Below are 15,494 nucleotides of genomic sequence, written 5' to 3'. Positions count from 1 at the left end.
GACATTCTCTTCCCTTAACATGACATTCCTTCAAACCCATACATATAGGATGGATGACATTCTCTTCTCATACTGACAGAACATTTTTCCCCTTACTTAAATTGGGGGGGGGGGGGACATTTTCTTTTTACATATTCCCTTCCCTTCCACTGGACATTCTCTCTCCTCATACACACAGGATTATTTTCTCCTCAGATATCCCCTTTCCATTACACACAGGAAGGATGACATTGTTTCAATACTGACAGAACCTGAAATTCTCTCCACTGGCAAACAGGACAGGGTGACATTTTCTCCTCACACATTCCCTCTCCTTAGGCTACATACACACATGCAATAAATATCATTAGAAAACGAACAATAAACGATTGATCAGCGAATATTTTGATACATTTTCTCTCCACATATTCCCTTCCCTTACACATACAGGATGACATTTCCTCTCCTCATACACACAGGATTAATTTTTAATCAGACATTCCCTTCCCTTACACACAGTAAGGGTGATATCGCATCCTCATACTGACAGAACCTGAAATTCACTCCCCTCACATACAGGCCGGGGGTGACATTTTTTCCCTCACACATTCACTCTCTTTACACATTCCCTTCCCTTATACACACAGGATGACATTCTCTCCCCTCATACACACAAGATTATTTTCTCCTCAGATATTCCCTTCCCTTACACACAGTAAGGATGACATTGTCCTCGCTGAACCTGACATTTTCTCCCCTACATGAAGGGATGAGAATGACATTTTCTCCTCACGCATTCCCTCTCCTCAGATATTCCCTTCCCTTACACATACGGGACATTCTCTCTCCTCATACACAGAGTATGACATCTCCTCACACATTCCCTCTCCTTAGACATTCGCTTCCCTTACACATACAGGACATTCTCGCCCCTCATACATGGATACAGGATTATTTTCTCCTCAGATATTCCCTTCCCTTACGCATAGTAAGGATGACTTTCTCTCCCATACACACACTTATGTTCCCTCCCCTCATACACAGAGTATGACATCTCCTCACACATCCCTCTCCTTAGACATTCGCTTCCCTTACACACAGATGATGACATTCTCTCCCGCATACACAGAGGATGACATTCGCCCCTCATACATTCTCTCCCCCATCACACAATAAGCACTGCGTTATGCCGTTCCCTTCCACGGCTGCATCTCTCTGTCATTCTGGCCCACAGAACCACAAACATTGTTCTATCAGCATCCACATTCCGGGCGCCGTCCCCTCCTAGGCCCCGGGCCGAGCATACGTCACACCTGCGAGCAGTGTGTGAATCCTGCAGGCGTATTGTATTCATGTTCCCAGCTTTCCCCCGTGCCTGGCCCCGGCCCCTGCACCTCCCATAAGGCGGTATAGCGGAGACGTAGGCGTGTGTTGATCCGTGCAGGTTCCCGGGCCCCCCTTTTCTCCTCCCTCAGCCCCGCTCAGTGCTGTTGCTCTCCAGCCCGCGGTGATAATAAGATCCCAGGACACAAAATGGCGCACAGCTGTCGGTGGCGGTTCCCTGCCCGGCCCGGGACCGGCCGCAGGTTGGGGGCCCGGCACAGGGTCGCGGCGGTGGTCAGGGAGGATGGGATCGCCAACATGACCGCTTGTGGATCCGGCGGGAGTCCTAATGCTGCGCACGGAACCAGTTTGGCCCCTGGGGGCCCCGGAAATTGTTTGGGGGTTGGACCTGGATTTGATGCAGCGCTGCAAGTGTCAGTGGCCATCGGGAGTAACCTGAGGCGATTCAGAGACGTGTCCGGAGGGAGCAGCGGAGAGGTGAGGGGGGGGGATGGGGGGGTCGGGGAGGGGGCGTGCCCCGGTGTGTGTGAGTAGGGGGGCGGTGACCCGGTGGGGGGGATTCGGGTGTGCGGGGGGTGGCGGAGATGTATGCAGGATGGAGGAGAGGGGTGTGTGAGGCGGGGGCGGCGGTACCATGACTCCAATACACAGGAGATGGAGGAGGGCACCGAGGGCAGCTCTGCATTCCCCGGGCACGACACACCTCCCCTGGGGGCACACAGGGCCACAAGTTATTGTCATGCTGGGATTTGTAGTCCGCTACAGAAACATCAGCCATGCCTGGTTCATGTGTTCATCTATGGCCTGATCACCATAGTAGGAGGGGGCAGAGGGGTGGGTGAGGAAGGGGCACATGTGGCATAGGGGCACAGGGGGTGCATGCAGCATCTAGGTGAACTCATTACACCCATAGGTGATGCTAGGGGGTGACACCAGGGCACACACACGTAGAGGGTGCTGGAGGGGACACACATGTGGCATTGCTGACCCAGCGTGGCAGAGGAGCCTGCATATGCTGGGGGTTCAGTTGGTGTTACACATCATAAAGGTGAACTTAGGATGTCCGAGTGCCATGGCACAGGTGAAGCTGCAGGGTGATACCAGGATGTACGCATATACATTGCTGCACGCAGCTTGTTAGAGAGCTTGCTACGTGATGGGTATTAGAGGTGTAATAAAGGGCAACAAGGTGAGCCTGATATACTCGGGTGCCGTGGCATGCAGGGTGACACCTAGATTCATACAAATGAGAGATGGGTGCAGGAGGGGGCACACATGTGGCATTGCTGCAGCTGCACACATGTGGCGTTGCTCAGAGTGCCATGGCATAGGTGAGGATCCAGAATGCCACCTGGAATTATACAAATGAGAGATGCCATGTGCAGTCACTGCAGTATGAAAGCCTTGGAGTAAATAAAGTTCTATCCTTGTAATACCCATCCACCCTCTAATAATGATGCCCGGTAGATGCTGAGCTGGCTGCAATAATTCTCCATGCTTTCCTATACAATCCAGATGGCTGCATATTGTGTTTATTGCTGTTGTATTTGTATTGCGTTGCTTGCTGACTTTCCACAGTGGTAGTATGAGGCTAAATCTTCAATAATAATCCTGCTGCTGGCTGTACTGTATCTGCGCAGGTGTGTGCAGCATGGATGTTGATAATGTGCATACATGTAGCGTGTGCAGCCAGGCTTTCATGTGAGCGAGGGGGGTGTGTCTGCATCACACTGGCCTCATCTATACACTGCTGCTCTACCTTTTCATGTCATACCCATCATCGCTATCTGATTGCTACCTAAGAATGCCTCCATTTATTCTAACAAATAATATTTTGTTTTTTTTTTAATATCTGACGTTTCCCACTGCTATTCAACGCGCCACTTTCTCCACCAGTTCTATGCATTTTTGCAGCCTTGTTAGTACTATGCAGTGGTGGATGTGTAGAAGAATGCATGGCGTATTACTCATGCTAGGAGCGATTATTTTTCTGCAGCGTGATACAGTAAAGCTGTGTGTATGGAATAGGCTGTTTACACCCTGTAGGTCCTAATGATCTCCTGCCATCTGTGGTGTATATACAATGGGGCTGTCAGTATTACAGGAAATATCATGGGGGATTTGTATGGCGGTGTGTGTGCTGAAGAGGGGTGTGTCACCCGTCCCAGCACGTTTTTTTTATACTTCTGTGCATACTATGACTTTCCTTCATATTACTGTGTGTATGATAAGTTGGCATTCTTCTTTTTGTATTATCTGTGTTTGGGATGATATAAATGTGTGATTATAGGGTACACAGTAGTATGCATGTTGCGTGTGTTTATGTCTGGTGCAGGACAGTGATCCTAGGATGTGGGGATTAGGCTGAGCGCTGCTTATTGTGCTTTGGACATAATGAGGGGGCTTTGTTTTGGCGGCAGAAGAGCAGCTGCTGTCTGAGTGTTGTGAAAGAACCTGCCGTCTTCTTTACCCGCTTGTGTGCCATTGTAATGCGTTTCATTTCATGTCTAATTGTGGCATTCTGGGTCACTTTATAACATTTTTTTTTACCAGAAGCTGATTCATGTCCAAGGTAATCGTCCTTGGGTCATAATATCCTCAGGATTTAGAAAAGCGATTTTATTTCACTGATATTGTACCCTTTGGTTTTGAATAGAGTGGGGAAGATGTTAAGTTTTTATTGCTGATCCTTTGTTTTCCTTTTTGGCCATTGTCACAGAGGGAGAAGTCCCGGGTAAATCCTTTATTTTATAAGTTGTCAGGGAAATCATCCAATGGGATACTTCTGGGTTCTCTCCAAACCTCTTTAGCTGGGTGCACCACCCAGCACTTTTCAGTAACCGCCCGACTGTTTTTGGGTGTTACTAAAGAGTTGGGTTACAATACCAGGGGCTGCCACCCGCTTGAAATTTCTTCCCTTTCTGTTCTGGGTTGAACACTGTACGTGTTTAATGACAACCATATAAAAGAAATCCCCCTCACTTTGGAGGGAAGGGACAGGAGGTGAAAGGGGATCTCCCTAATGAGACACCAACGACAAACGCACCAACCGGGAAGTTTTATCTATACACAGTTTCTGAATGACGGCCCTGCTGTCATTTCTGGGTTAGTAAAGTATGTAACCTGCATTTTGTGTTGAGCCTTGGTAGCAGAAGTGCTGATTCAGATGGGAGGTAGTTTTTACAGGATGTACATTTGTGGCATTTGACACCTATACTGGTAACTGTCTTAGTGATATTGTATTATGAGCAATATCTTTCTCTTGCCTTGTAAGTGTTGGGGATATTCTATCATGCTGTCAGTCTTCAGACAGTTCTTTTGATGCATTGCGTTACTTTTCATTTTTAGTGCTAGTAGCTCAGACTTTTTGGAACTCTGTTATGTCTCTTTGATCTAAGCCTTTCTCAATACAACAAATATAAGGGAACCCTTGAAATAACTTTTAGGACTTAGCAAACCCCTGCTAAAATTACTATAGCCACAGCTCACAGTATATTTGCTTGGTGGCCAATGGGACAATGTTACAAATAGCCAAAAAGACTATTGGTGTCAGTCACCTAAGAGGTTTGGAATCTTAAATGAATGAACCTGAGAGGTGCGAATTGCTCATTGCTCCCATTGCTCAAGGATCCCCTAAGAAACTCTGGAGGGAACCCCACTGTTCCACAGAACTCTGCTATGGGATGGTTTGTTTGCAGGTTTTTACATAACTGTCAGATTTAACTCTTTCTGATTTTTGCACTTCTGTTTATAACTTAGAGTTGGATTCAAACTGCTTTTTTATGTTTCCATTATTTTGGCCAATCCTATATATTTCCTAATGCTATCACATCTGAATCTTGGATATAATTGGCTAAAATAAAATCACATAACCTCAAAAAACAAAAACAAAAAAAACACCTGTTTGCATTTTTGCTTTGTTTGCAAATGTTTAATTCCACTTTAAAGTAGAACTCCTGGTTCATTTAAAGTGGAACTAGATCCACTGACAGCCATCAGGATTTCACCATAATGAGCAAATGTACAAACAATTCTGCCTGTCAGGACCTATTTGCTATGGGAAGTCTACTTTTCTAGGTAAATATTACTGTTTTGCCTTCTGAATCCTTTTTGCTGCGGTGTAATCAGTCCAGTGATTTGTGTACCTCTATCACAATGTACAGCCAGGTGTGCACACTTCTCTCCTAATCCAGCAATGCATCTCCCTGTGCTACAAACAAATTTCTTGGAAGTTGAACTGTAGGCAGTAATAATAATCACAAAAAGTATACATTTCAGATCTGTATTTAGCTTTTTGGTTGGAATACCACTGCAACTTCCACCACAAGGCTTTACACTGATTGCTTAAAATGATATTGAACCCAGATATGTGGACAAAACCCTGACCTTGTTAAAGGAAGTGTAAAGCGATGCTGCTGGTAAACTGTTGTTGGTTGCTTGGTTCATTTCCTGGTAATTGTAATTCCTGAAGTGATGGTGCAGACTTCTATATTATCATGCCAAAGAATCGATAAGTATTTTGTATGCGTTTGTTTGATCAGTTTGCCTGAAATTCCATTTGAAGGATTGTCTGAATGTAGTTCATTTCAACTTGTCTGAGTGAAAGGGGAATTCATAAGTTACTATTGGTAGCACAGATTGTCATTTATATTTAATCAGTTGGTATAAACTTGGGGGAAGAGGATAGCTCTGTACCAGGGCCAAAACCTTGAAGGTGAAAATGTTCAGGTTGGATGCTAACAAAATCAAACAGGTTTGGTTATAATATAACTAATGTATGGTAGACTTTTAAGTCCTTAGATTTTTGCTGCATACCAACTCGCCTAAAACAGCTGTATATAACAATGAAATACTGGATTTTGGCATTGGGTCTTCAGTACAGGGGGTACTTGTGCAGATGAGAGTAGTATGCAAGAAAGAGGTCAACTTTACAGTTTTGATCTTGGAAGTCACATGTAGGAATCAGTGGGAGGTTGACCTTTTTGGGTAAGGGCATTGTGCTGAAAATACCAGGGCCAAAAAGTTATTATGTACCGGTAGGTATAACACCCCTTGCATTCAGGGTTAAAGTGTACTTGTGTCTAGGGAATGGATACTGAACAATTCTCCTATAAGCAGTATAATAATCTTTAAAACAAGCCATCACTGAGTGTGGGCAGCTCAGTGTATGATCCAAGAGTAGCTGCTTGCCGGGAATGATTTGCCCCCCATTCGCATGCATGGGAGTTACTTTATACTAGCCTGTATTGATGGCAGAAGATCCAGAACTGGCAAAGAGAGGTGATAGTTTTAGAAACAAGTCAGAATTTATTTTAGGCTTTGTGGTAAGTTCCAACTTCCAAATCCCAAAATTGTTCAGCTACTGACAATGCTACCTGGGTGCCATTCACATGGTTCGACTTTCTCTTTACTCTGTCACTTTCTGTGGTTCCTTCTGTCTGCTTGTACTGACATACAAGATGGCTAGAAGAGCCACAGAAAACGATGAGCCAATCACTCCATCTGATCTGGACCCAACTAGAAAAATTGCAACCAGAAAAGTTAAAAAAGTCTTCTAATAGCAAGATTTTCTCTGTACACCTGCTACTGTGGTCTTGGATGTACTTTCACCTTTTTACTGGCCGCGCTATAATGATAACAGTGTGACCATATCGGGCTGTAAACAAATTGGTGGCTTTATTAGCAGCCGCAGTTTGTTTACATGCTACGAAACCAGCTTCAGGTTCTGCATCAATGAACTGGATGATCACTCCTATTGGTTGGAAATGGTGTTACAATTTAGCAGCACCACACAATTTTGACAAATTTAGAGTCGATTTGCTTGACCCAATATAATCTTTTATGATTTGCAGAACATTTGGAGTTGATGCTGTGTGCTAAAACTTTGTATGTTTTACTGGAAAGAAATGAACTCCAGATGGGTTGTATTGCTTTAATAATGATTAATAAATATGTGTTGAGTTCTTTTCAGGGGCAATGTTTGGAAGGATGTTTTTGCAGATCTTACACTGTAGGGGAGATAATAAAGTTTTTTTTAATAAAAAAAAATTATTGTAGTGTGTGATTCACACCACTAGATGTCACCATTGAATGTGAAATCTGTTCATGATGACTCATAGTGGGGGTTTTGTGTACAAAAGAAGTGAAGAATGGAAAAGCTGAACTCCAGGATGTGAGGATGCAAATTATTGCAGCATTATATTCATTAATACTCCTAGAAATTTCTTTATTGCATGCAGTGCATGTACCTGAAAGTTTATTAAAAGATTTCAAAGTATGTTTGCTGATTTGTCCATATTCACAGCATGCAAGCAAAATGTTTTGACCCTCTGTGAGCTGTATTCATAAAGGTGATCTGTGTGCAAACGTCTGGTATTGGCTGTGGTCTGCCATTAGCTGATCTTTCCCTATGACAAATTTACATGTCTTGTGCACAGTGCCCAAAGACTGGCAGCAACTCCCTACACTCACATTACAGATAGGAGGCTGAAGGCACAGGAGTCCCTAGACACACTCATATACCAGTAAATATTTAGCTACAAACAAAGGGTAGTACTGCATGGATGTGCAGTACCAAATCTTTACTTTTTGAGTTTAGGTTAACCTTACATTGACTGCCCATAAGCTATTCTTTTATTGCCATTTTAGGTTATTCTTTGGGTGTTAAAGTGGAACTGAACCCCGTGATACACACCTATCCCTAATCCCTCATAGGGCACTGCTATTTATTTTTTCTTCCTCCTTGCGGTCTTCGAACATTTTGATTCTCCAGGTAGGGATGATATAACTCCCACGTGCAACTTCATTTATTCCCAGAATGCACAGAGGAAGCCAGCTACCCTAGCAACCAAAGCTGATATTGTGCATGCGCAGCTCAGCTTCTCACCAAAAACTTGGAGCAGTCAGCAAGGTAGGAGAGATTTTTGTTGAAGGAACACTTTTTTGTCCCTTTGTGCAACAATGACCTGCATGATCGTGGATTCTTAAAAGTTAAATCTTTCCGCTTTAAGTAATGATGTGACCTGACACAATGGAATTTTTCATTGTCATATTCGTTCCTTTTGTGAGCATCCAACTATGACCAGGGAAGTGGGATTTATTTTTTTAGGCGTAAGGCAATATTGTGTAGCCTGCTTATTCGTTCCTAAAGATTAAAGGGAAACTTTCAGTTATTCTTTTTGGTGACAAGTAAGAATCTTCAAGAGTTTTAGAGAGGTTTAGATAAGCTGTGATTTTGGCCTAGAATTTGAGCCCTTTCTGAACAAAAGTACTTTTACAAAACCTACAAAAAGTGGCCGTCTTGGACAGAAAGAACTTCAGTGAAAGAAATCTGCTGGGCTGCTATGAGGTCTGTCTGCCTTCATCATTAGTCAAGTATTAAGGAGTTTTCTGTGTCACACGTCTGTCAAAAGGATATTTTGAGGGAGGTGTTCTCTCACTGAGGTGTTATATCCATCTCATCTCTTGTCATTCATGTGTTGTCTTGAAAGATGATTGCAGAAAGTGGAGGTAAGTTTTACCAGTAGGAGTATTTCATGGAATTTTCAGGACTGTATATTCATTTCCTGTATTTTTACGTAATCTTTTTGTTTGGCTCGGGAGTTTTTGTATCTGTGCCACGCATAATAAAAGAATGGATTTTCATCGAATCTATGTAGAGATCTATAGAATGTCTACAATAGTGAACTTGTTTAGTAATGTACCATATTTATGAAGTGTATCATTATTGATCGTGACTTTATTCCCTGGTATTCACTTTCGGGAATATGTAATTGGAGCAAATTGGAGCAGAGTATTGTGTGCCTTCCTCTGGATCAACTATATCTAAAGATTTTTAATTTGGCGTATGTTTATTTCCCTAGTGGTTGAACATGATGGACTTTTTGTGAACATGATGTGACTTTTTTCGAAGACTAACTATGTGACTATGTAATTGCCAAGACATCAAAACAAATGTGTTTTAGAATACTTGCTGGTGTATCATACCAATGAGGAGGTGGCAGCTGGTACACAGAAGTAGATAAGATGACAGATTTGCACTTGTCCAACCCATAGAAGCTATTTTCTGCTCAGCAATGTGAAAAACTTCAGAAAGCTGTTAAATTTTCTGCCCTTTTGATTGCTTCATTATTATATGGTATAGCTTGTATTGTATTTGTTTAATGATTTCCTATTCATTGTTAGAATAGCAGTTGGGGAAAGTAAGGTAACTAGAGATGGGTAAGGTAAAGCAGACATGGGCACAAATATATAGCGAATATCTGCATACAAAGTGTTTAATCTGGGCAAGCTTTTTTTTTTTTTTTTAAACTTTTTATTAATTTTATGCACATACAAATACAACTTTATAACCTTAACCAAAATGGAACAAACATAACGGAGAAAAAATATGGGAAAAAATAAACGAGGAACAAAAAGGGAACACTCACAATGGGCAAGCTTTTAATTATTAAATTCCTGGCTCTGTAGCGGACCTGAGTTTATTTGCCTGGTGGGGCTGCTGTAATAGTTGCAGTGACAACAAAGGGGTAAAATGTGACCCCCTGTCTTGAATACAAAAATGTTACTATAACATAAATGTATTTGCACCTTTACAAATTTGTACCGGATGGGGTGGTATTAAAATCTGATATCCTTACTTGTATTCCTTTCTACATTTATTTTTAAAAGTTGTGTAGGGTTTTTGAATAAGTGTGAACAGTACAGGACAGTAAGGGAGTGGACTTTGATGATGGACTTGGTTGTTGATGTTGACAACTGACAGTTGACAGTTGATGGTCATTGGGCTTGTGTTGATGACGTCAATTTAAGACTGTTCTGAGATAATTCAGAATTCATTGACCTTTAGTTGACCTCATTTTAACCTTTATGTGACCTGCTTCAAACAGGTTTTGCATACTAGTAGGCATGTAGGGAAACACAAAAAATCTTCAAAGCAAAATGAAGCAAAATAAAATTGTCTTAACTAGCTGCTGCATGTTATTCGTGTTTGCAGTTTGATTCTTCACAGTAGTCTAGGCTACCCTTCTATACGTGTACTGCTTTTATTACTACAAATAAAACTACAGTCCTTTTGCAGATACCACTTTTACATTCGGGAGAAACCAAAGTGTTAATTTTGTATTGTAGTTCCCACTTCAGACCCTGATAGCAACCTGCCAACTGCTGCAGAGTCATTCATGAGTCTGAGGATTCTGTGTGCAGGAAGAGAGGGCAGGCTATTTTCAGTTTACCTTTCATCATCCAGAATATTATTATAGCTGATTGGAAGCTGTGTGCACTGCAGGGGATGTAACAGCTGTGACTGACACCCCTTTTTCCAGGCACTGACCATGGTCCTTCTGGAAGGCTTGGGCATCATACAGAAAGTGTGTCTGCTGCAGCGCATAGCTTTGATAATTTGAAGGCACTTGGTGGGCAGGGGGAGAAAAAGAGCAGCACAGAATTTTATCAAACACTGAAGGCAAAATCAGGAGAGGAGCTATGCATAAACTTAATTGTTTTCCCTTATTGACAGAAAACAAATACAGTTGCCTTTACTTATTGAAACTATCCTTTTATGTCCATAAAGATCAGCTGCTCATGTTATCCTGATCTTGGTGATTCTTCTCTGTTTTGAGTCATCAATGTAACTGGAGTGTTTGACACATCCATTCTCCAAACTTGTGTATTCCTAATTTGTGACTTCTGCAATGTGTATTAAGGTTCCCCATTTTGTGGTTAAAATTTCTTCAATTTTCTAATAAATCCAAAAACTTTTAAAACTGAACATCATCTTTGTGTGGGTTTATCTTTTAAACTATGTAAGAATCATTTAAACATGTCCATGTTCAGCAGTAGATGAAGCAATATAAACCTTTGTGAACGTCATATCCAGTGACAGTTGTGTCCCTTGTTCTCTGATCACACCCTGTCCTGTTATTACTGTGCAGGAAATTGGTATCATCAGCATCTTGTAGTATTGGTGCATTGAAGAATACAAGTATAGAGTCATTACTGCTTTTATAACTGCATGTGGTCTTCTAATGAGAGCATTTCAAACCTGAGCTGTAAATTCCCAGCAAGATGTGAAATCCCCATATACATGTTCAGCTTATATTGTTTCATATCAATGTGATGAAAAAGAAGTTTTAAGTACAGTCCACACCAATATGTGTTTTCTTTATAACACCAGATATTAATGCTGAGAATGGCTGAACTGTATTCTTGATAAATAAATTGTGGAAGTTGCTTTCTGTGGATTTTCTGTTACAACTATGATGGTATTGTACGACCAAAAATGCCAGAGTGTTGAAAGTGATTTTCTTTGCAATACTTGATAGCCATCCTTGCTTCATACAGATTGACAGGTCTAAGGCTGTGCACGCACGTGCATTTATTGTTGTTGGAAAGAATCTTTCACAATACTTTCCAATGACAAAAGATGTATGAAGGAGTGGTGTACATTCAGCACTATTCTTCTCCATAGAGAGGGGAGGTGGAGAATGACAAAGCTGCACCCTGCTGTGCTCTCTCCCCTTCACTTTCATTACGATTGTTTGTGGATCCACAAAAGATTCTGATAGCTCTCGTCTCAGCCCTGAGGCAAATATCGGACTAGAATCATCTGACGTGTGTACCTAGCATTATAGTGGAACTTGTTGAATTTCTTTTCTTGTTGAATTCTTCAGAGGATGCCCTTACCTGGGTCAGTGAATCTGCACTGTCTTGCTTTCTGTCTTCTCTAAAAGGCATCCTGTTATGTCTCGCGCCGCCATCTTTCTTCTGGGTTCTTAAAAATTGCATAACGTGTCCTCCTCCAAATGTAAATAAATGAGCACTGATTTCACTCTGGTCATGTGTGAGATTGTACACTTGTTTACTGACATTTGAGTAATGCCTTCGGAGACATAGTCCCTGATCCCAGATGTGAGCAGAAGGAGCAGTCTGCAGCCTCCTGGAATATGAGATGTATCTTCCCCGGAGGCTGACAGTTTCTCCTACAGTCTTTACTGGTACAGTAGTAAAGATGAAAGGTGCAGGAAGTTTAAGTAAAATTAAAAACGAACCCCCCCCCCCCCATTATGTACAAAGTAAAACAACAATGTTGTAATTATCATGATAGCTCTGCTTTAAAACAGATTGGGATGATCTGGTGAAACGCACTGACCACTGAGCAAGGGTTGTGGCCTCGGAGACATGTTAGTCACTATTAGTTACTGCTGGATACGGTGACCTAACACTAATGCTTCACAGAGATTTTTTGACTGTTTGTGTAGCAACCGGTGTGAAATATACAAGCTAATATGCTTAGATGTTTGTGTATTTGTTGTTGTGCTTTCTAAAGTAAGACTGTTTGCCCGAGGTCAGTGTGCTGACAGAACCTAAAGACAACTAAACCCTGTGTTACCTGTCCCTGTTCCTCAGCAGGCTGCCGCCATATTCTTTGCTTTCTCCTTACGATCTTTGCTTTCTGCTTGCAATCTGATTGGCTGGGACGGCAAAACTGTGAGAGATAAAGTGTAATATATAGAAGTGATTTTTTTCCCCTAAATCTTCAATATTTATTCTACAGTGTGTTATTGCAATATATAAACAATGCTATACTGTAGCTGAATATGGTATCAAGTTAAACAATTTAAAAAGAGATTGTCCTTTCAGAGGCAAAATAAATTTACAGTTCACTAGCTGGCTGCCAAATCCTAAATGTCTAAAAACCGTGATTTCAGGCTGTGGATTTCGAACAATGAACTGGGACTTCCAGGGAATTATTATGTAATACTTGGCTCTGCTGAACTTTTATCTAACCTCAGGCACCATTTACACCACATTCATACATCATGGATTTTTTTTATATCATCTGAAGCTGCTCTTTATATCCAATAAACTTCCTAACATGTTTGTGTACTCAAAACAGCATTTATACACCAATATGCCCACTACTGAGACCTTGCAGGTCCCTTTCTACAATAACAATCCTGCCTGTTTGCAATTTTCTATTGTAGAATTATAGTTAGACTATTTTAATACTTCCTACATTCATCATATAAATGTAAAGTCATCAGAGGGTTGTACCTCTTCTCCCCTCTCATTATAAATAGGAAAAAATGCAAAAGTTCTGGAGCAAGCAGTAGGCTTTGTAGCATGACAATGATGATGAATAAAAATTAAAAGGTTTCCAGGGGAATTAAGCATAATATCTGTCACTAATAAATATAATAAAGTATTAAGGAAAAGCTGCAATGTGTTCCTCAGGCCCATAGATCAATGCCAATTGACTGATCCATAAAAGTGGACCTGTTCTCAGCAAGATACTATTGCTGAACTCCATCTAAAGTATTCTAATTGTCCTGATATAATTCTTTTGGTGTCTGTTTCAATCACACACCTAAAACAAGCCTGCATCAAAGTCATTCAAGGCAAGTAATTAAAAAAAAATTTAAGGTGGAATATCCAAACACTAACTAGGGAAGCTGTATTTTATGGAACAAGGTTGGCAATGGCAGTTTATATAATCATTTGCTGTAGGTCGCTTTTAGGCACAAGCAGTATACATTCAATATCATTGGGAAGTATTGCAGCTGTGTAGGCCTTCCTGTGAACGCCAGTGGGATGTCTATATACGTAAAGTACCAAATGAATGTATGTCAATTAAAGCCAACCTTTGCTTTGGCCATAGTGACAGGTTTTCTGTAATGCCTGGTTCTGCAGACACTTTTTTCAACTGCTAGAAATAAGACATTAGGTTCTTTCAGATATAAAGAAGCATCACTATCCTTAAATGTCTCTAGCACTATTTTTTTAAGTTTAGGTGAGGTGTGAAGGCAAACTTAGAACATTGTCTATCTAATGAGACAAGAGAAGGGAACCCTATTGAGGGACAAAATCCAAATGGTGTAGCTACATGTAGCATAAAAAATTCTTTTGAAAAGGCCTGGTGGATATTCTGAATAGTATTCCAATTTTTAAGGTGGGCAGCGGTTAAAAAAAATAGGTAGACTCACTACCCAACTAACAGGTAACTAGCCAACCACCAGGTAAATATTTCAGGCGACTCAAATCCCGGGGTAAAAAGAGAATACTTTGTAACAGGTGAAAATATTAGGCTCTCCCAGATCTTGAGATTTTGTGTGAGGAAAGGGACCAAGGATTTTGGGCACAACTGGGACAAAAGTGTTAATCAAATAAAGGTCATTCAAGACTCACAATAATTAGATTAAAGCGAATTCCCAAGAGCTTCAGCTGCACCAGCAAAAATTCTGTCTTTGTATTATGTGCTGTGTAAAGACACTACACTGTCCTAAAAGACACTAAAATACTAACCTTGTCCTCTTTTTTTTTCCTTTTTTTTTTTTTTTTTCTTTTACCAGGAGGACCAATTTCTAGGATTTGGGCCAGATGAAGATGTTCAAACCCACAGCCCTACAAAATTCCCTACAGGTACCTAATATCTTTAGGGGCACACATTTCATGTATGATCATTTTAATAGGCTTTTTTTTAATCGTGTCACCACACACACACTTCCTCCTTTAACTGCACCGAACAGCTTGCTTTGATGACAATGCGGTGCCCTGGCAATATTTTACTGTGGAACACCACAGGTAATTTTACAATTGGAATTATCCTAGGTGAGCTGTATTGATGGTTCTCTTTATCAGCATTGTCCAAACTTTGTGTGTGTTTTTTTTTTTTTTTTTTAAAGTAAACAGGTTCTTCCTGATGTATGTCTCCCACTTTTACTCAGCTCCACATACTCTTCTCGGCTCACTCCAACTTGTATGGATCATTACACAACTTTCACTGCCCAAATGATTACATTCTGAGCCATGTTTGCAGCCTTGTTGGGGAGGAGGAGAATAAAGCTAGGTTGCTACCTTTTGTATAACTTTTCTGACTTTCTCTGAAGTGCCAGGAGTAAATATTAGTTTTGGGCCTTTTCACTTTATGCGGACAAAAGAAACCATTACTTACCACTTATGGGCAACATTGGAGTATAGCTTTATGAAAAGTTGATTCAATGGGTTTAGTTTAAGTGTGATTTATCATGTTTGAGTTGCTTACATATCAAATCCACATAACATATCAAGGAAATTTTGTTAAATATGAGCCTATTCCTTTTGCTCTAACCACAGTTGCTAGGGCACAGCCAAAAAATAAATAGGCACTTAGAATATACTACTATTACATTACT

General features: G+C 41.0%; 1 protein-coding gene across 2 annotated transcripts in view; it reads left to right on the top strand.

Moving 5' to 3' along the window:
* Positions 1–1,475: 1,475 nt before the first annotated feature.
* Positions 1,476–15,494, top strand: part of KMT2A (lysine methyltransferase 2A) — a 69,605-nt gene continuing 55,586 nt past the window's right edge. For both annotated transcript variants that reach the window (XM_072427334.1, XM_072427333.1), the window contains exons 1-2: positions 1,476–1,800; positions 14,673–14,742. In XM_072427334.1, coding sequence (XP_072283435.1) covers positions 1,513–1,800; positions 14,673–14,742 — 358 coding nt within the window. In that variant the 5' untranslated portion in view covers positions 1,476–1,512. The remainder of the gene's footprint in view (positions 1,801–14,672; positions 14,743–15,494) is intronic.

This window comes from Pyxicephalus adspersus, chromosome 11 (genome assembly GCF_032062135.1).
Source record: "Pyxicephalus adspersus chromosome 11, UCB_Pads_2.0, whole genome shotgun sequence".
Lineage (NCBI taxonomy): Eukaryota > Metazoa > Chordata > Amphibia > Anura > Pyxicephalidae > Pyxicephalus > Pyxicephalus adspersus.
Note: the sequence above shows the minus strand (reverse complement) of the source record. Positions and strands in the feature narration are given on the sequence as shown.